General features: G+C 33.3%; 2 protein-coding genes and 2 pseudogenes across 3 annotated transcripts in view; 3 read left to right on the top strand and 1 right to left on the bottom strand.

Moving 5' to 3' along the window:
• The first annotated feature begins 1,247 nt into the window (after nucleotides 1-1,247).
• Nucleotides 1,248-2,437, top strand: LOC147400043 (aspartyl protease family protein At5g10770 pseudogene; annotated as a pseudogene).
• A 2,958-nt stretch (nucleotides 2,438-5,395) lies between these two features.
• LOC147400042 (disease resistance RPP13-like protein 4) lies at nucleotides 5,396-8,836 on the bottom strand. The gene is made up of 2 exons (XM_086445655.1): nucleotides 8,812-8,836; nucleotides 5,396-8,415 (listed from the first exon to the last, which is right to left on the bottom strand). Exon 2 carries the CDS (start codon nucleotides 8,408-8,410, stop codon nucleotides 5,813-5,815), a length of 2,598 nt encoding a protein of 865 aa, XP_086301781.1. The 5' UTR covers nucleotides 8,411-8,415; nucleotides 8,812-8,836; the 3' UTR covers nucleotides 5,396-5,812.
• Nucleotides 8,837-15,161: 6,325 nt separating this feature from the next.
• On the top strand, nucleotides 15,162-17,110 carry LOC147400041 (mannan endo-1,4-beta-mannosidase 1 pseudogene; annotated as a pseudogene).
• A 141-nt stretch (nucleotides 17,111-17,251) lies between these two features.
• LOC147400034 (UDP-D-apiose/UDP-D-xylose synthase 2-like) overlaps nucleotides 17,252-21,019 on the top strand; it is a 29,494-nt gene continuing 25,726 nt past the window's right edge. Inside the window, exons 1-9 of one of the 2 annotated variants that reach the window (XM_086445653.1) lie at nucleotides 17,252-17,772; nucleotides 17,870-17,962; nucleotides 18,085-18,198; nucleotides 18,622-18,736; nucleotides 18,805-18,923; nucleotides 19,013-19,117; nucleotides 19,213-19,305; nucleotides 19,401-19,506; nucleotides 19,597-19,978. In XM_086445653.1, the coding sequence (XP_086301779.1) occupies nucleotides 17,518-17,772; nucleotides 17,870-17,962; nucleotides 18,085-18,198; nucleotides 18,622-18,736; nucleotides 18,805-18,923; nucleotides 19,013-19,117; nucleotides 19,213-19,305; nucleotides 19,401-19,506; nucleotides 19,597-19,676 (1,080 nt within the window). In that variant the 5' untranslated portion in view covers nucleotides 17,252-17,517 and the 3' untranslated portion in view covers nucleotides 19,677-19,978. Of the gene's footprint in view, nucleotides 17,773-17,869; nucleotides 17,963-18,084; nucleotides 18,199-18,621; nucleotides 18,737-18,804; nucleotides 18,924-19,012; nucleotides 19,118-19,212; nucleotides 19,306-19,400; nucleotides 19,507-19,596; nucleotides 19,979-21,019 lie in introns of those variants that run through there. The other variant, XM_086445654.1, reaches the window with a different exon arrangement.

Here is a 21,019-nt window from a genome sequence, read left to right as displayed (position 1 = left end):
CAATGTTGAGTTTGATGATTTTAGTGGTCATCAAATGGTGGTCTTTCCAACTCAATAATAAATGTTTAATTTTTCTAAACAATTATTATTATTATTATTATTTTAAAATGTGAGCTTTAAGATTTTTATTTTCATTTAAAACAATTTTAAAATGGGGTTAGGCCAAGGAAATTGGCAGTTGCAAACTTTTCTTCCCCAAATGACTCGTACATGCGATGAAAATAAGAAAAAAAAAATATTATCAAAACAAATTTTTTTATAACACACCAAACAAGAACATTGGTTATGATGTTCGAGGTGTGGGTAAATATTATGATGATCTAAAACTGCGTCGATGACACTTCTGTCATCTTGAGTGTATTATACAAAGGATGAGCATATTGAAAAAGATATTACATATAAAATCAGAGCAACTTTAAATGATAAAACTTGAAGAGAAAATCATTTGAGATGATTTGGACAATGTACAAAAAAGGTCAATTACAATCTCATCCGGAAAAAAAAGTACTGAAGTTGAAGATTATGAAAAAGTGAGATATATTTAAAAAAAGTGATCGCGATTATGAAAGTGATATAATTATACCACCCCTGTACATTTCCTCCTAGAAACTATTCGCAATCTAAATAGGTTGCCAACGAGAGTGATCAAGAAACAAAACTAAGGCGGCTTTTGTTAGATTTTCCACCCAACTCCGTTATTATTATTTTCTTTTATAAGTGTAAAATAATATTAAAAAAGGGGAAAACAACATAAATACAAAAGTGGAAGCCGAGGTAACCCCTAAGAAAGGAAAAACAAGAAAAGGATGTTAGAATAAATCGTGTGGCCCATTGACCTCACGTTTGAAATTTTAATTCCACAAGGAGTCTATAAAGATAATAGATATCAATATTGAAAGAATCCCAATATCATTCGAATTAGATATTATTCTTCTAAGGTTAGTAGGAAACATTGATGGATAGGAATCTTACTAAAAGAAGAATTCTATAAAAAAATATTGGCAATCTTATATTGATAAGTGTGGAAAACGCACATAAGGTAGAGAGTTCTAAAACAATGATATTTATCAATCACTAGAACCCTTGCCGTTCCATATAGAGAGGAGGGAGAAGGTGAGTTTAGAATGAAAATGATTAATACGATTGGATTTTAAACGCTTCGACAAACACGTAGATTGCAAATGCACACCGCCAACGATTATTGAATCACTTTTTTTAATTAAAAAAAAAAAAAATCCGACAGTTCTATGGAGTTCTCCCAGCTGAGGTTGGGCACTGGTAGAGACCCTGGATGCTCCTCCACCACTTGTGTCTATCAAATCCGATATGGCGACCAGTCATATTCTGTTGGATATTCGCACACGAAACATTAACGCAAACATCTTCCAATGTATTCCACAATTTCCAGTTTGGTTGTGGTAAAAACAACCATGGATTATTTGGGAAAACAGCAGGGTTGCTTGGCCTTGGATGCGAAAAGATATCACTTGTATCTCAGACTAGTCAAGAGTTTGGAAAAATATTTTCTTATTGTATCCCACCAACAGCAAGCTCCACCGGTTACCTAGCGTTTGGAGCCACCACCAAGACAGGTCTCAAGTACACATCTTTATTAACAGACGCGAGAGAACCGTCCTTCTATTTCCTCAACCTATTAGGTGTAAGTGTGGCAGATCAAAAATTAGCAATCCCACCATCAGCATTTACCTCTTCAGGGACCATCATGGACTCTGGCACTGTAATCACTCGTTTGCCACCAACAGCTTATTTGGCACTTAAGTCAGCATTCCAAAATTTGATGTCGAAGTATCCATCTGCTCAACCAGATTCATTTTTGGACACATGTTATGACCTTTCTGGGTTCAACACGTTCACAACACCGAAGATAACGTTGCATTTTGATGGTGGTGTTGATGTAGACCTAGACAAGTCTGGGGCATTGCATGCATTAAGTGCATCACAGATTTGCTTGGCTTTCGCTGGAAACACCAACGCCGATGACCTGACTATCCTTGGAAATATCACAGATTTGCTTGGCTTTCGCTGGAAACACCAATGCTGATGACCTGACCATCCTTGGAAATACACAGCAGCGGGCATTGGAGTTGGTCTACGATGTGGCTGGGGGAAAGATAGGATTTGGGACAGGTGCTTGTTGCTAATTATGAGAATTGTTCCCTTCCTCTTTCACAAAGCAAGAAGAAGACTTAGAATAGGTAGATAAATAAAATGAATGAATAAGAATTTGGGCTAGAAACTAGTAATGGAAAACCTTCAACAACTATATTACAAAGCTTGTTTCATTGTCAGTTTGTGGTGTAGAATTTATATTTGATCAGTTGTTGTTGTGCCAATTTTTCCTAGAATTTATATTTGATCAATATTATATGAAGGGCCCTGTCATTAGTCATGATTATTGTTAAAGTCTTCTAATGCAACTCAACTCTACTTAAATTTTAGCAGATTTGTAAAACTAATTAAAATTCCTATCATATGAAGGTTTCCAAATTTCCAATTGGAAACCTAATAGAGCTGGATATTCCCCTTCATTCCTAACAATTAGGAATTAAAAATCTACAACATTGGGCCCCAAACTTGCTTGGACAATCTCAATTAGAGGATTTGGGAGAATTTTTTCTCCTAAGTCTTGTAAATTAATATTAAGGTAACCATCCCTGTAAGCTCTCATACATGAAGAAAGGTAATCATTTTCTAAAGGGCAAATAGTAAATCTTATTCTTGCACTTATATTATAATGTATCCACACACATATATAATTATTAATGGATTATCATGTACTAGAATAATTTCATTTCCTATCCACCAATTTTGATCAAAATATTATATGTCGAAACGAAGTAATTTTACCGTACATAGAATGGCTTACTTTCATCCCCAAAAATGCCTTATATCATATTTAGGAGTTTAATAGTTGATGAATAGGGATTAGATAGAGACATGTTCCTCTAATCAAATTTGGACTCTGTACATCAAATCAAGTATTGAGATCAACCCATTTATTTATGATCAACCACACCAATGATCTATATAAAAAAAATATCTTGCTTTTTGATCAAGTAAGTTGAAAATTGAGATCCAACCACTTGTGTTTGTTCAGGAATATTAGCAGCAAGTGTTAGCTCACTACCTCACTTCTTCATCGAGATTTCATTTTTGATTAAATCGAAGATGGGCCATATCCATTATCCAATGTTGCAGGAACAATCAGTTATAATCCATTTATATAATATAAATAAATAAAAAATCCTTTAGTTCAAGTTTAATGGTTAGAAATTACTAATCAAGCTGATATTTGTGAGCTTTGAACATTCAAAATTCCAAACAATGGGTGATGCAAATGATGGCTGAAATGGGAGGATGGTTTTAAGTACCCAAGGAATCCTCAAGAGGCCATTTTAAGTACAGCCAGTTATGTCAATTATTTCAAAATTTTAATTTAAAATGACCTTCAATATACCCTTTAAACACTTTAAAATTACAAATGGTAACAAGGTCCCCTGCTTTCCTTCCGAAATAATCATAAATAAATAAAAAATGATTATTTATTTGGAATTTGGATTTCCTTTCTGTGTCATATGGTTTTAAAACTCGTTTTGACGTCTCATCTCGTCCATGAATAATCGTAAAAAAAAAAAAATTGATTATTTATTTGGAATTTAGATTTCCATTTCGTGCCATATGGTTTTAAAACTCATTTTGACGTCTTGTCTCGGCCATGAACGAGATAGAATTACATTTAGTAAGAAGTTAATAAATAAAAACACTAGAATATGTCCCTGAATGAAGTGTCCCAATGCTCAAGCTTTATTGATTTTTTTTTTATTTTGTTCAAAATCTTATTTTCACAGCTCTTTAAGAATGAAACTCTAGCCAAAAAGCCTCCAAAATTTGAACAAAAGACTTGAAAAACAAGAAGAAGAAGAAGATCAAAAGAGAAGAAAACAAGTAAGAATAGCTAAGATTTAATTTTATTATTGGATTTTTCCCTAACTCCTCTGTCCCACTCACACTCTTTATTTAATTTTGTTACAAAACATTTTGTACGCCAACCTTATTGTTCTTGTAATAGTGTGGCAGGCACTTATAGGAATTATAACCTGAGCTTTCCAAGTCATACTTCATTTTAATGGCAAGAAACACTATGGGTGTCTTTATCTCAATGAGATGACCTCGACAATCATATAATCCGCCGCTATAGGCAAAATTTTTGTTAAAACCACAGTTTTTAGCGTGAGAAATATCAAAGTATTATGGCGGGGGAAAAAAACCGTCGCTAGCATATACCTACGGCCGAAACAGAAGTGGAGGTTGGTCTTGTCGCTAATCCTCCGCTACAGACGAAATTTCTTGTAGTTAAAATTTTCATGATCATCTTCTAAGTTTAGGAATTACTTTTAAACCATTTAGCACATTCATGTTAGAAGGCAACAAAATTATAGGGGAATCGAAAGGGGGTCTCCTTAATGGGATGACTTCAACATTTTCTTTCATCATTTCCCAAGGTTTTAGAAGCATTTGATGCTTGCATCACTTGGTATTTTCTCACCCTTTTGCACACGCCAATGTATTTCAATTCATAAATTGAAATATATCCAAAGCCTTTACTGCAAACACGACATTTAAATCTAAAGATGCATACACACACACAGACATACATACAAAGAAATCGGTAAGCATTTATTGTGTAAAAGACCAACATACCCTTGTCTTTTTTACTGAAAGACAAAATGGGTAAAGGTATTATTAAAAAGTGAATATGATGGAAAATGCTAACGTCCTCATGAGGTATTGGACGTTAACATTCCAGTAGATTTTGAAACATATTGAATTACGAAAATAAAAAGAGAGTTACTTTGCAACCACAATAAATATGACTAATTGGATAAACAAGTTTTTATTTCCTCGAAGACCCCATTCTGAAGTCACAAGAGTAAATGCAGTTACTATCCCAGCATTTTCTCTCTTCCACTACCCAAAAATCCAAATATTTCATCTTAAAGATTCATTTGGAAATAGAACTTTGATTTGCAGCGCCCACCACAAAGGAAAAAAGCTGTCTTAGCCCCACAATAAAAAATCAATACTGATCTATTATTTGTTGTTCAAGTTGGACATGAATATACATTATACTTGATTTGTTCCTAAGTTGCCATCCGAAGTAATTTTTCCTTCAAAGGTTGGATTCAAAGTAGAATGACTTCTTTTGTGTTGGAACCTTTGAAGGATCAAACAAGGAAGTGCGAGATGGAAAAGGAGGCAAATTTCCATGCTATAGTATTAGATATTAAAGTGTATCCAAATGGGACCTTAATAAATAATTTAAGAAATTCGGATGTAATAAGTAAAAGTTGGGTGCCAATAGCAATTCTCTCATTTTATAGCATGGAAGAAACAAGCAAAGCAGCTCAAAAAACGCACAGAAGAGTACAAAGTCTGTTCTAAGGTGAAAGAAAGCAAGAACATGCATACCGACGATAAAGCCTTCGATACACACATTGTACTATTAGGTGCAATTAACGTCAATATAATAGCCTTGCACCGCTTGATCTTAATCTTCAACATACTGATCAAAGGCTAGACATGCACTTGATCTAGAAATAAATCATTTGATCATATTGATGCTTGATCGAATGGACAAGTCCAAGTATAATAGGTGAGGTGAGAGGGATTCAGCATCATCAAATTAAACTCAATGGGAAGCAAAATGTCTCTGTCACAGCTCAAATAAAATGCTAAAAAGAGAGAAAATAATACAATGGAGACTTAATTTACAGAAGAATTGGAAGACTTATTATTCTTCTACCTTCCTCCAAGTGCAAGTACCATCTTGGTCCACCTCATAAGGGAGTAACGTCAACTTTGGACACTTCAAAACTCTTAGGAGTTTTAAGTAGGGTATTGCTCTTTGCATTCTCGGCCACTCCTCTTCCAGTTCATACAACTCCTGTAAAATTAAGACCTCCAATTTCCATACCTCTTCTTCATTCATTCCAAAGAACTCTGGATTCATGTGGGTGATATCACCTCTACCAATGCCAAGATGACGTAAATTAGGGAGAGAAGTCGGATTGAGCCAAACAGGTGCCCTTTCTCCTGGATAGTTAAACAGATAAAGATCTGAAAGCTGTAGAAGTGGTGGAAGTTCATAATCCACTATCTTCGAGAGTAGCTGATCGTCACTGCAAGAGAATGAAAAACTTATTGCTAAACACACCAATTGTGTGAGCTCTGACAACACCTTTAGCTCCCCTTCTTCTATTTTATCTGTTGTATCGATGTCCAGAATAAGTTGTTGGAGTTGAGTAAATTTCTTTAAACTAGAAAAATGAAACCCATCCGTGACTATCGAATTCAAAGAGAAATTGAACACAGACAGTTGTTGAAGGTTTTCGATCTCCCTTGGGAGGCATTCTATAGACCAACAACCAGATAACACCAAGATGCTCAGTTTATCCAGAGATCCTAGATTTTTTGGCAATTTCTTTAAATTAGGACAATCAGATAGACATAAAACTTGGAGGCTTTGAAGGTTTCCAATAGAATCTGGAAGTCTCTCCAGTCCGGAGTATTGTATCACAAGACTAACAAGATGCTGCAATGATCCTATCCCACGCAACCAATCTACCGCAGGGGGGTCAGATGACTCTTGGAAATCAATATTCAAAACCCTCAACCGTTTTAATTGGCATAGTTTTGATCCCATATTTTGAACAAACTCCTCACTCTCTTTTACACCAATCCCTGTCACTGTCCGCAATGATTTGAAATTCATTTCTTCACTAAAGAAATTCATATCCATATTCAACACCATGCCTACTCGACGTGCTTGGATACTATAAGACTGACCTCCGCCCTCATAACTGATGCAAATAAAATTTTCTTCCATTGTGATCCTTCTGATCATTTCACGTACCAAGTCATGTACTTTAAACACAAGAAAATTTGAGCCAAGATTTTCCATATGTTCATGCAGTAATAAACAACGGCTAATTAATTCCTCAAGATATTCTTTTCCAACTTCATATGCAGACCTTGAGTTTTCCCTTCCTCGAACAAAGCCCTCACCAATCCACCATGCAATAATATCGAATGAAAGCATTTCATGATCTTCTGGAAATACGGCCAAACACAACATACATGGCTTCAAATGCAATGGAAGCTCATCGTAACTTAATTCTAGCACAGAAATGATGGGTTCACCTTTCTTATCCAACTCTTCTTTCAAAGTCTTAGATATTTTCCCCCACTCACTGGTCGAACTTCCTTTACTGATCATCATTCCTCCCACAACTTTGATCGCCAATGGGAGCCCTCCACATCTATCCACAATCTCTCGACCGATGTGCTCAAGCTTTGGATCCGGACACCGACCTCCTTCCCTTGCAAATGCTATTTTTGAGAATAATAACCAACTGTCCACATCAGAGAGAAGCTGAGAATGATGTATGCATGTCTGAGTGGTTCCCATTGAAAGAGCTACATCCTCATTCCTAGTTGTAACAATGACACAACTAGTCCTTTGAGGCAAAATAGACTTCAAACTATTCCACCATGAGCCTTCATCTGGCCTCCATACATCATCCAGGATAACCAAACATTTCTTTCCCTCCAGCAACTTTTGTAGTTCCTTCAATAGATCATATAGATCCATATTTGCCAAGTCTCTAGGCCCACTAATTTTTTTCAACATATTCTTGACCGACTCTTCAAATTTGAATATTTGTGAAACAGTCACTAGCAAGATATGATCGAAGTAATTCTTTACATCACCATCATTGTGTATCTTTTGAGCAAGGGTGGTTTTGCCGATACCACCCATTCCAACAATTCCAATGATGTTCAAGGACACGTGTGTTTTTAAGACCCAATGCTTAATTTTCTTCGCATCATAGTCCAAACCCACTATTTTAGCATCATTCTCCAAGTCTGGGAATCTCAATGGTTGATTATTCGCTAAATGTTCCTCGTTCATAAGGACTGAATTTGTAGGAAGGTAAAAACCCATCCTCTCTCTATGATTTCGAATCTCTTGATTTATATCACCCAGCTTCTTTCCCATTCGATAACGGAATTTCCAGAACGAAGGAGAGCAATAGTGCTTGAATTTTGAAGCTCGTTTTCTTCTTTCTGAATTGAAAAATAACTCACAATCTGATATAATGTCCTCTGCATCATATAGTAACTCTCTAAATTGTCCCACAACTGTCTTAAGAGGTTCCTTGTGGTCCTTCCTTCTCATTTTCTCCACACGTTTGATGTAGCTCTGCATCAACTGAAGCTCTTGATTCACAGCCTTAAACTGTTTATGGAACTCAAGCACATGAGAACCTTCATTTTTGAGACTTTCGACCAAGTTTTCTATGAGAACATTGATGACTGCATCCAACATTTTTCCTGCAAATATAATATATTTTTAAAATGTTAAAATAGGGGCATTTAGTCAAATTTATTAATATTGAATTTTAAATTTGAGTTCAAATCTCTACCCAAAAAAAAAAAAAAAAAAAAGATTAATCCATCATTGTATGTTTGTTTTCTAGGAAAATCAATTCTAAAGAGAAAGTGAATTTTCACACGGGTGGAACCATGATTTTGTTTATGTGGGGGCAAATAAGACACTTAAAATTTCTATGGGGGCAATATTATTTCAATATTTTGTCAAGAAATTGATCTTTGGTTGGACTTGGACCCTATTTTTCCCAAGTCATGGGTATATATATTTTCTTATATTTTTCATGGTGGGTTAAAAAATTCTCATGTGCCAAGAAAAATTGAGGTCAATTCTCTTACGTTGTAAAAAACTGTTGTAGCAAATAGTTGTCCCTTGATCACGATCTTATCTACACACACATGAGAAAATGTTGCATGGACCGCAGGATCATGTATAGCCTGGACTGAGCTCTTCACTTGATCCATATGTATTGCCACATTTTGGATTTGAAAAGTAAAATTGAACCAGATCTTGACTTTGAAGATGTACAGCCACTAAACTCCAAAATGTAAAATTTAAATCCAAAGATGAAAAATTGTATTTTCTCAATTATTTTTTTAGGAGTTCATAAAATTGTATGCTCTATACCATTTGGTATTGCCGATCATGTTTTTGGGTGCTACATGGACATTCAATCGATATGGATAGGTGGTCATTTGGTTCTTCGAAAATTAAAAAAACATATAAATATAAATAAAGAGTGCTGATAATATGACACGGTTTTGGTGCACGCCCTTGACGAGTTTGCTCACAGCCCAACAAACGTATGACATGTGGCGCAAATGACATCAACAATAGAAGGATTCTCTCTAATTTCAAATCTTAAAAAGGATTGTTGGGCCCATATTAATTGTCACATTTATAATCCAACAACACAACCTTTTAGATTTCATGAAAATATTCATATTAAAAAAAAAAAAAAAATGTAATATATATATATGTATATTGTTTTTCGAGATTGATCCAAGGTGTTGAAAATGGACTGCAAGAGAGCACCCAAATTTAAAAATAAAATTCAACGATGAAAAATAACTATTTAAATTATTTTTTTTAGGGTTCATATAATTTTGTCCTCTACAACTCCATTGTATCGGATCATGTTTTTGTATGCCACAAGGTGATCAAATCAGAAAGTTTTCTTTTTTCACTATGGACAGGAAAGAGAAAATGGTGTCCAGGCGTTAGTCAAAACCCGAGTCATATTATCAAAATTCATAAATAAATGAAAGTATAACATCTACCATACATGTTTCATAAAATAATACTAAAGATGTGAATGCCAATTTTCTTCCTATTGGATATGATTAGGGTTGGCAACGAATCAATTTGGTACTGGATGAATACCAATCCAATACCGACCCAAAATTTTATAAATGTGTACCCGATCCAATCCGATTGGATTAATGAATATGCGAATCAAATCCATCCATTTCATTTCATACTTAATCTGAAATCGATCCAAACACATGCCTTATTTTCAAATTATCGATGTTCAAAAAAATTTAAAAATATAAATCATATAAAATATTAAAAAATCCACTTCTCAACTACAAATATAGAGGAAAACTAAAAAGACTAAAACATTTTGAAATTAAAAATATTAAAATATGTTCGGATTGGATTTTTTTTCGTAGCAGATTGAGGTACATCCGAAAGTGATCCGAAATAGTATCGGATCTAAGATTTCAATCCGAATCTGATACGAAAATCTGATTTCGTATTTAGTTTTGGAGAGTTGAAGAGACTCAGAACCAACATCCATAATGGGTTTGGGATCCTTCAAATAACTGTTGGGTTGGGTCTAGATCTGAATAGAATTCCAATTTTTAAATGGGTCTTGTTCTGAGAGTGCCTAAATCAACTCAAAGTGAGCTTATTCCAAGAATACACCATTAAAGTAATAAGTAATAACATGGAAATAAATACATGACAGATTAAAGCTTGGGAAACTAAAAGGAAATAAAAAATTAAAAAAATGACTTACAAGGGCTTATAGTTGTTATGCCTTAGATTACTTTCCCTCTTTTTTTATATTCTCCTGCAAAGATCCAATTTATAAATAATAATAATAATAATAATAAACTAAACAACTATTGTATAACAAGCGATATAATCAAGCAAAGAAACTGAAAAAAACTTACTATGTGTTTAGAGTCATCAGTTCTATTGTGGAAATGATAAGAGCTTTCTTAAGCGAAGATACCAACACAGAAATGCAATCGCCTATTCCCCAGCTAACGTTGAAGTTGAGATGAAGTTCTTTAAGGTCAACTATTCCCCAGCTGACGTTATAATATTTTATAAGACATATTATAAAGGCAGATTTACCAAAACATGCACAACATTTCAAATATTTACCAAAACGGTATACTGTAGCAATTAATTCTGAAAACGGTAAATTTACCGTTTTCGAAATTAATTTTTTTTACCAAAACAGTAAAAACAGTAAAATGTATTTTTTTAATACCGAAAAAGCCCTTTTTTATTTTTTGACTGAAATTACGAAAATAAAATTGATTTCGGTAAAAAAAAAATTGTAAATACATATGATTGTTGGATTACCGAAAGAGAGTGAATCGTTTTAGATGGATTTTCATTTTTTTAAGGTTAAAATTGTAAATATAAATGTAAAACAAAAAAAAAAAAGGTATTTTCGGTAAAAAAAAATAATATATTTTACTGTTTTTACCGTTTTGGTAAAAAATATTAATTCCGAAAATGGTAAATTTACCATTTTCGGAATTAATTACTACAGTATACCGTTTTGGTAAATATTTGAAATGTTGTGCATGTTTTGGTAAATCTGCCTTTATAATGTCTTATAAAATATTATAACGTCAGCTGGGGAATGGTTGATAATTAATTTAAAAAACTCTATCGTTTTGATAAATTATTCTATTATAAAATAAGTTTTTAATACCACTTGTAATTTTTTTTTCATTTAAATTATTTTCAAAGCATGTAGTGTACCCCCTCTTGTCCTTTTCTTATATGATTTGTTAAAGAGTGGAAGGGTAGATGAGTCATTTCAAATTAATTCAAATGATTAAGTAGTACTCATTTGTATTTGCATTTGAAAAGTGTTTTTAGCATTGAGAATTGCTTTCTGAATTCAAATTATCTTTTAGCACATTCTCAATGTCAAGCCTCTCCAATTTTACAAGCCAAAAACTTGGGTTGTTGTTTTCTTAAAAAAAAAATTTAAGAATCCAAATCGCATTATCACCTCGTAAGAAAAAATAAAGAATTGCGGAAGAAAAGATGAAATATTTTTATTGAAACTCTATTTTCCTGGAATTCATTCTACAAGGCAATCAAGTATAATAAGGTCACGACATAACTACGATATTTTTATTAATAGTAAAAATACGGGTCTTGACATATCAAATATGGTCTACAATCAAAGTTAAAAAGTTTCTCACCAATAAAAATGGAAATTTAAATTGGTTGCATAAGAAACAGTTAATTTTTAATGGGGGATGTGATAAATAATTTAATAAATTTGGGGTGCAATAAGTTAAAGTTGGGGTGTCAATAGCAATTCTCTTTTTTCTCTTAATTGAAATATATTAAGTAAAAATTAGAGTGCCCATGGCAACACTACTTATTATTTTTTTTTAAATTCGGATTAGACAAGTGACTTGGAACCTTTATTTTAAAATAAATATCAATTTGAAGATATTTTTAAAAGCTCTTTGTTGGAGTTGCTCTTGGATTGTCTTGATTGCATTTCAATCTCTTCAATTCATATGACAGTAATAACGGTATTACAATAAATCGTCAGACTAGTCAAGAAATTTTTGTTTATTTATAATAATCTTTACTATTATAATTATAATGGGAGAAGGAGGAGAAGAAGTGGTTCGACATCAAAATTTGAGTGGCCAAAAATGCCCTCACTTTTATATTTAAATTTAATATAATTAGAGTCTTATTGGTAAGAAAAAAAACAAAAAAAATTCAATTACACTATTGCAGCCTACCACCATATAATCACGTCATTTAATTTTTCAAATTACAAAAATATAATTTTTATTAAGTAATAATCTTTAAAAACCGTTTAATCAATATTTTTAATTACAAATAAACCCTTTTGAATTGATACATGTAAGTTATGCCACCTTCAACAAGGTAATAATAATAATGGTGATTCATGCAATCTCAAAAGAGTGATTTCCTCAGATTAGTAGTCAACAAATTGAGAATAAATGTGGGAACCATGCCAAAAGCGCGTCGTCCATCTTAGCATTTCTTTTTCTTTCTTAAAAAGATCCATTAGGAGCCCTTTGAAACATGATTTTAAAAATTGTCCAAGATCGACATGACTCGTCCATGTCATCAAAGTTAGGGTTGATAACATATCGGTTTAGTACTGGATCAGTACCACTCTAATACCGATTCAAATTTTTTAATTATGCACCGATGTGAATAGATTAATGAATATGTGAACCGAATCCGATCCATTTCATTTCATCTTTAATTCGAAACTGATCCGATCCGAACACATGTCTTATTTTCAAATGATCAATGTTCAAAAAATATCAAATTATATAATTTTTTTTAATCTACTTTCCAACTACAAATATAGAGGGATAGCAAAAAAGACTAAAACGTTTTATCTATATATATGAAATTAAGAATAATAAAAAAGAGTATTAAAATATGTTACAATTGAATATTTTTTTGAAACGGATCGGGTTAGATCCAAATTCGATTCGAAAATCCAATTTTTCATGTTTTTTTCGAATCATATCGGTTTGGACCAGTTTGGACATTGGATATATTTTGGATCATTGTCAGCTCTAAGTACAATATCGTTCTTGAATGAGTAGAATTTTCCTCAAGAGTCGTCATTCACATTGACTCTTTCAAGATCTAATATGATTTGGAGTTGTATTGAAAAATCAGTTAAATCAATTAAACGCGGGCAAGTTAACTGGGTTTTTATTATTTTTGATAAAAAAAAATTTAATTTTAAAATTTTAAGTATTGATTATCTAGATAGGAATATTATCTTCTCATCAATCATATTTTATGTAAAAAATTCAAATAATTTGAATATAAATATAAATATATATTTATAAATAATTATAAATCAAATCAAACAATTTATCTCATTTGATCTGAGATCACATGGATGAAACTCCTTGATATCAGCATCGGATGAGACGAAAGAGAATATATATTGAGTTTTAAAATTATGCTTTGAGGCCAATGAATTGAGTGAAAAAAAAAAACGAAATTTCATAAGAAGAGGGCATTCAGCCATGCCAGTTTAATTCACTGAATTGAAATGACCAAAGTAGTACCATCCAACTCTTTAATTAAACAAACTCAAAGGGACCGACTAGTTGCACACCACCCATTACCAATTAAACTCCATCACTTAAATTCCCCTTTGCACCCCCTTTGGATGATTACAATCCAAAAATAATTAAAAAATGCTGCACTCATTTTTTTTTTTTTTTCCTTCTTATGTTCAATCAAATATGCCCAAAGAAATTATTGTTAATTTGGTAATTTTTTCAAAATAATTTTTTTTTTTTTTTTTGTTTCGAAACCATATCTACAAAGTTATGTTTTCTTGAAATACATGGGGTTCAGTTTAAATTCTAAACAAATATTAAAAAATCAGTGCCTTAATTAAGTTAGAGCCAAAGAATATAGAAATAAAATAAATCACAAAACTTGATGAAAATAGAGCACAACCAAAGAATACAAAACTACAAATTAAAATAAAGCTTAAACCCTAAAAGATTAGGTATTGGAGTACAGGTGATAGGCTAAAATAGAGATTATAAAAAAATAAAAAATAAAATAAAATAAAAGGATTTTTGAAGGTTGGTGTGCAATTAGTCAGTCCCAAAACGAAAGGCTGAGGTAGGCCGCACGCTTTGAAAATAACAAAAAAAAAAAAAAAAGTAATTAACAAGGGCACATGTTAAAGTGCAATAAATACACTTTGAAAATTAGAATGAGGGTATTTTGGTAAAAAAAATAATTTTTTTTAAGGCCAATTTCACTACAAAATCCTATTTTCAAAGTATGGTTATTGCACTTTAATGTGTGCCCTAGTTTACAAAATTCATAAACAAGATAAAAGTGCTAATGGAATCCAAAGCACATTATAAATTATTTTTATGGCCTTTATCTCATATGTAATCTAAACTGCCATCAAACTCTTTGGTTATTTTTCTCTTCATTTTTTTAATTTTTAATTTTATTTTTTTATATGGGTTTTGTTAAAGGGGTCCCTTGACTCCTAAGTGGAATGACAATTTTACCCCACTTCGTTCCTATAAGATCGGGCTTTTACAATTTTGACTGGATTCAAGGCAAGTTTGATATTAACAATGAAAACCTGTCTCGAATTCGAGACGGGTACGGGTTTCCATAAACCTGCGTGAAGCAATTTTTTTTGTAATTAAAAAAATCAATAAATAAAAAATAATTTCTTTCTTGAATGAGCTTGATTAATGTGAAAGGAGAGGATGTGTGAGAAGTTGGTCTGAATCTAACTTCTTTGTATGGTGAAATCGCATAAATAAACACCTTGAAAAAGGATTTTTAGAGAGAGAGAGGGAGTCTTGGGGGAAATTCCCCAAATCTAATAAATTGTTTTATCTTATAATAATATATTTGAGGGGAAATGGCTGCGATTTTTAATGACGGTCAGATTTTGACCATCGCTATAGAGTAATTTAACACTGACTCACTCTCTCTATCTCTCTTCTCAAACTCGAAAAACCACTCTGATTTCATTCTCTCACTGAATCACTCACTGTCTCTCATCTCATAGATAAATAGTTGCGACTTTTATGTGAGATCTCTCGTCTCAAACTCTCAAACTCGATAACCACTTTGATCTCACTCTCTCATGGAATCACTCTCTCTGTCTCTCACTGAATCGTCTCTCTCATCTCAAAATCGATTTACACTGATCTCTGTCTCTCAAACGCGTGAGGGTTCAATTTCAACAGATCCGATCTCGGCCTCTTGAAATTTGAGAAATAGACTTCCTTCGACAGAAAAGGTATGTTTTCCTGCATATTTCGTCGATTTTTCTCTTCAATCAATTACCTAAACCCTAGATTTTTCTGTTATGCTGTAATTTGTTTGTCATGTTTTGAGATATATTACTTCCAATACCTCAACCATGTGGAAAATTGTTTATATTTATTTTCTATTCCCTTTTTTTCTTTTATCATTTATAGTGTTCTTACAAGATAACAGCATCACTGGAGTAGCTTATAAAGATGATCCCACAATCATGGCTTGGGAGCTTATGAATGAACCTAGGTGCACATCATTAAAATCAAATACGTTCCCTTTGGAATGTTTTTCCACTTCAGTCTTGTTAAGTTCTCTTCAATGCTGTTTGTCTAACAGGGTTGGATTACAGAGAGGGCTTCTCATGTAAATTCCATTGACAGAAATCACTTATTAGAAGTTGGTTTAGAAGGATTTTATGGAAAAACATCACCTCAAAAGAAACAATTCAATGCGAATTTTTCGGTTGGATCAGACTTCATTACTAATAATAAGATCAATGGAATTGATTTTGCAACGGTCCATTCATATCCTAATCAATGATAAGAAACATCCAACAATTTAGAAAAACCTCAAATTTCATGAAAATATAAACAATGCAAGCTCCATTTCCTCATTTCAAGAAGAAAATACTCAACCATTAACGGGTTTTCTTGCAATTTTGTTCTGTGAACAGGTTATCCAGCTCGAACAATTAAGCACAACTTTCTTTCTTGAACAATTGACTTAACACACACATCCAAGATGCACAAACCATTCTCCAAAAGCCTTCACTCCTCGCCGAGTTTGGAAAATCATCTAAAGATCCTGGTTTTAACTCCTACCAGAGAGATTCCATGTTCAATACAACTTACTATAAGATCTACTCATTGGCTAGAAGTGGGGGGTGCAACTGCTAGTGGGTTGTTCTGACAACTACTAACAGAAGGAATGGATTCTTTCAGAGATGGGTATGAAATAGTTTTGAGTGAAAGTCCTTCAACAGCTAATATTATTGCTCAACAATCTTAGAAGCTTTATCGAATAAGGAAGATGTATGCGAGACTGAGAAATATTGAGAAGTGGAAAAGAGTTAGAATTGTAGACTATAATTTGGATTGGTAGTTAGATTTGCATAATTGTTTGATTTTACCTTCTAATAATAGATAATTTACAGCAGGTGGTTCAGAAAATACTTAGATTTATGAAAGTTGAAGACGAGGGGCATTTGAATCTTTTCATGTTGCTAGTTGGGGTCTAGGTCATCAATTTCAAAATATAGGGGTATCTCCAATATTCAGCAACATGTGAGGGGGGCATGTGTAAAATTAATTTTTTTTTCAAAAGTTCATATAATGATGGCTGTGACCGTAGCTAAAAGATCTAATTTTTTTTCAAAAAAAAATCCTATAGCGAGTAGCTTAATTTGAACCAAAGGTACAAATAGCCCAATTCCGTTATTTTGTAAGACCCTCTTTTCTATATATTTTTATTGTGTATGTTATATAGACTTTGACCTATGAACATAATATAACATAAAATTATAAAAAAAAAATTATAAAAAAAATATATAATTTAGATTCACGTTGCAACAATTCCTTATAATAAACCAATTAATGAAATTAGTCCAATGAGCATGATTTGGATGACCATGCTCATATAAATTACCCCTTCTCAAACTCTCTTTTAGTATTTTCCTTGTATGTGAGAGAGGGGTGCGACTTGAGAAATTTTGGGCTTCAAAGGGTGCCTCCCAACAAAAGGTTGGTGTGGCAATACTTCTGTAAATTAACCCTATTTTTATCCATAATTACTAATTCGCCACTGCTTTGGTCACTGATTTGAAAAGCGGTTACGCAAAACAAACGGTATTTCTTCTGAAACTCTGAAAGAAGGAAACTAAGAAAGAAAACCCCTTTCGTTCTTCTTCATTTTTTTTTTCTCTGAAACTCTCTTTTTCTACAATTAATGCAGCAATGGCACCGAGGCTTGATCTGGATGGGAAAGAAATCACGCCATTAACAATCTGTTTGATTGGTGGTGGAGGATTCATCGGATACCATCTCTGTGATAAGCTAATGACAGGAACTCCTCACAAGGTCATCGTGATCGACTTCTCCGATGAAAAGATCAAAGATCTCTTTCGGGATTGTAACTCTTGGATTAATTGGATCAAGTTTCACAATTATGATTATTCTCACTTGGCGTCTCTCATCAACAAAGCCGATGTGGTAATAAAAACAAGAATTCTATTCCTAATCTCCTTATAGTTTTATAATTGGCATTTTAGGGGTTTCTTGTTCATCAATCAATTTTTTTTTTTTGTAGACGATCAATCTTGGCGTATTTTGTGATCGGGAGAATAACATCAAACAGACACTTCATACGATTCACAGAATTATCGTGGATGTACTTCCTGTGGTGGGTTTTTCAAATTCTAGGGTTTCTTGAATTGGGTTTTTCTGAATTTTTTTTTTTTTTTTTTTAATTTCCTTTCCATGATTTTATGTAGTTGATTAAATGCTTGTTAATATCTGATTCAGGTCAACTTCTGTTCAGAGAGTAAGAAACGATTTATTCATTTCTCTTTGTCTGAAGTCTATGGAAGAACTATTGGAAGCTTCCTTCCAAAGGATGATAGGGGACTTTACTTCTCGGTTTGACAATCTGTGTGATTAGAAATAGGGGACTTTACTTCAAATTGAAATGTTGGCCTTACACATTAAATTAGAAACTACAATTGAAGGAGTTCAGATCATGGTTTTAAAATTCGTTTTGACATCTTGTCCATGAATGAGTTTTCCGATACGTTTGAGTCGCTTCGTTTGACAATGAGAAAAATGACCTATGATCTTAAATCTCGCCCGTACATTTGACTTCTCTATCTGTCTCGTTGGTGGACGATACCAAGATGTATCGGACGACTCATCTCGGTCTCAGCCTCAGACGAGAGTTAAAATCATGGTTAATGTGTTTTCTATTCAAATTTCAGTAAATTTTCTGTATGGAATTCATGTAAATCATGACATTTTGTTGCTCAGTTTTTCAAGATAGTTTGTGTTGTTTTGCCTTCTGAGCAGGAACCCCATTTCTATATCCTCAAAGAAGATGATTCACCCTGTGTTTTCGATCCGATAGAGAAACAAAGGTGGTCTGATGCCTGTGGAAACCAACTGATTGAAAGGCAAATATTTGGTAAGTTAATTCTCATAAAACCATTCAACTGTGAAGTTTGATCTTATATGCCTAAAAAACCTGTTTAGGAATGGCTGCTGAAAATGGCCTCGAGTTCACTATTGTAAGACCATTCAACTGGATGGGTTCAAAGATGGAACTTGCTCCTAACGAAATCGTTCCAAGAGTTTTTGCTTCAATTGCCGATGTAATTAGTTCTTCATTTTAATAGAACTTCAAATTTGCTTCTTGTCTTCAATAGAACAATTTCTTTCTCATTCTTTATCTTTCATTCAGGATCTCATTAAAGGCAAGAAAATCAGGCTCTTTGATGATGCCAGACATTTCAAACATACTTTTGTACATATCAATGATGCCATTGACGCAATTCTACTCATGATTGTAATTGGTTTCATTCTCTTTCATCTCTTTGAATTTGAATGTGAATTTGAATTAATGAGTGCTTGATCTTTTCTTCCACAGCTAAAATTTCTCAGGAAAACCCATCACGCGCCAATGGGCAGATTTTCAACGTGGCCAATCCCACCAACGGAATTACTAGAAAGCAACTCGACAAAATGCTGATACGGGTATTATTTCTGTCTGATTTACATTTATTAGGTTAGGTAGTTAACCATATCTTCCATCAATCTACTTAATGTTGCATTGAATTTCATCCTTAAAGGTATATCAAACTTATTCAAATCCCTCAACCATTGACCCAAACTCGAACGATGATAAAAGCTGTAGCAAACGCACTCCTGACGTGACCATAATCAACAGGCAGCTCGGTAAGGGAACTAACTTTTAATCCTTTCATTGTTATTGGAAATAACACGGTGACTTTCTTCTTACAATGGACGTTTTACTTTCGTAAACAGGTTGGTACCCAAAGATGTATATGCCAGAGACACTTGTGTTTCAGTACTTGGAGGAACTGCTGTTTAAGAGGATCCTCTAGAAGCCACTCTTTTTTTCTTTTTCTTTTTTGGTTCCAATTATAGTATCATTTGTAGTCTTCTTTTTGATTGATGCCAAGGACAAGGTAATGGAAAAAAAATTTCAAGTTTTCAAAGGAAGTGGAGATAAAGATTATTTGCAGAAAGTAGAAAAACACAAGTATACTTGTAATCCCGTTTTAGACGTACAAAGCATGAAGACCGAATAATTACTCTTTTGGGGATGTATAAACTGTCAAACCATTAACCCATTGTAATCGATATTTTGTCGTACTTTTTTTTAACAAACTTATTCAACTTTATCAATCCAGAATCTTCAAACCTCTAGCTAGCCAAAAACCCTTGACTTTTTGCCCCCGAAACCCACCCCATCTTGTTCTTGAGATTTGAAGGAGAGAGGGTAAAGTCTAGTACATTTTTTATTCTACAAGAGAGTGAAATTAGGGCATTTATGGTCATTTCCATTAATGTCGAATGAAAGACAGCTTCAAGTTCAAGTTCAAGGGTATATGTCTTCCACATAAAGACATTATTATTTTTAATTTTCACCAAAACCAACATGGGAAAAAAAAGAAACATTTTTCAATGCCAATGGACTATTGTAAGCCTTTGAAGAAGCTACAAAGATGGATAAAACTGTGAGCAAAGTTGACCTCGAGGTCCAGTAACAACAGTAAACATACATATAGCACCTCTCATCACGGTCAGGGAGTCTTGTGTTCCAAATTCATTGTGAATCTCTCATGGACCTCGAGGTCAGCTTTGGTCACAGTTGGTCTCTGTGTTGCAGTTACTTTATCAAAATCGGTTCTTGTGATTGGTTGTGGATGGATCTGCACATGCGAATAATTGTAATTGAGAAAAACAAACAAAACAGATCAAATATCCACTAAGGACTATGTTCCACTAGAATCTATACGATTCCATCTGTTCATACCTTTGAAGCAAGGCCTTTGGCTACAAGCTCTTGCATGGTAATTTGAACAGCTCCTGGTTGCTTTAGTCCACATGGCACCCATGTATCGTTAGATGTCCTAATGAGAAAACATAGCATTCTGAGTTTTGCAAACGAATTCAAAGAGAACATTGTAGATATGTGAGGTTCAAAGGGTTTTGACTTCATCTATTTGGATTTAGGAGTCATCACCATTCAAAGAGTTAAGGTGTGAAAATACACCGTGAAAGAGATTTTGAAATTCAAATTTTCAAGTAAATAGTAACTCAAATTTGGTATTCACTTAAAGAAAAATGGTAATGAGGTTTGATTGTGAGACAAAGAAGGTGCTAGGCACCTTGTCTCACCCACCAAAGTAGTGGTTACCAAAGATTAGCCAAAATGAAGTAA

This window comes from Akebia trifoliata, chromosome 6 (genome assembly GCF_017979445.1).
Source record: "Akebia trifoliata isolate Shusen 1 chromosome 6, ASM1797944v1, whole genome shotgun sequence".
Lineage (NCBI taxonomy): Eukaryota > Viridiplantae > Streptophyta > Magnoliopsida > Ranunculales > Lardizabalaceae > Akebia > Akebia trifoliata.
Note: the sequence above shows the minus strand (reverse complement) of the source record. Positions and strands in the feature narration are given on the sequence as shown.

What these genes read in the sequence shown, in the direction of transcription:
- LOC147400042 (XM_086445655.1), bottom strand. Translation starts at nt 8,410, where the DNA reads ATGTTGGATGCAGTCATCAATGTTCTCATAGAAAACTTGGTCGAAAGT.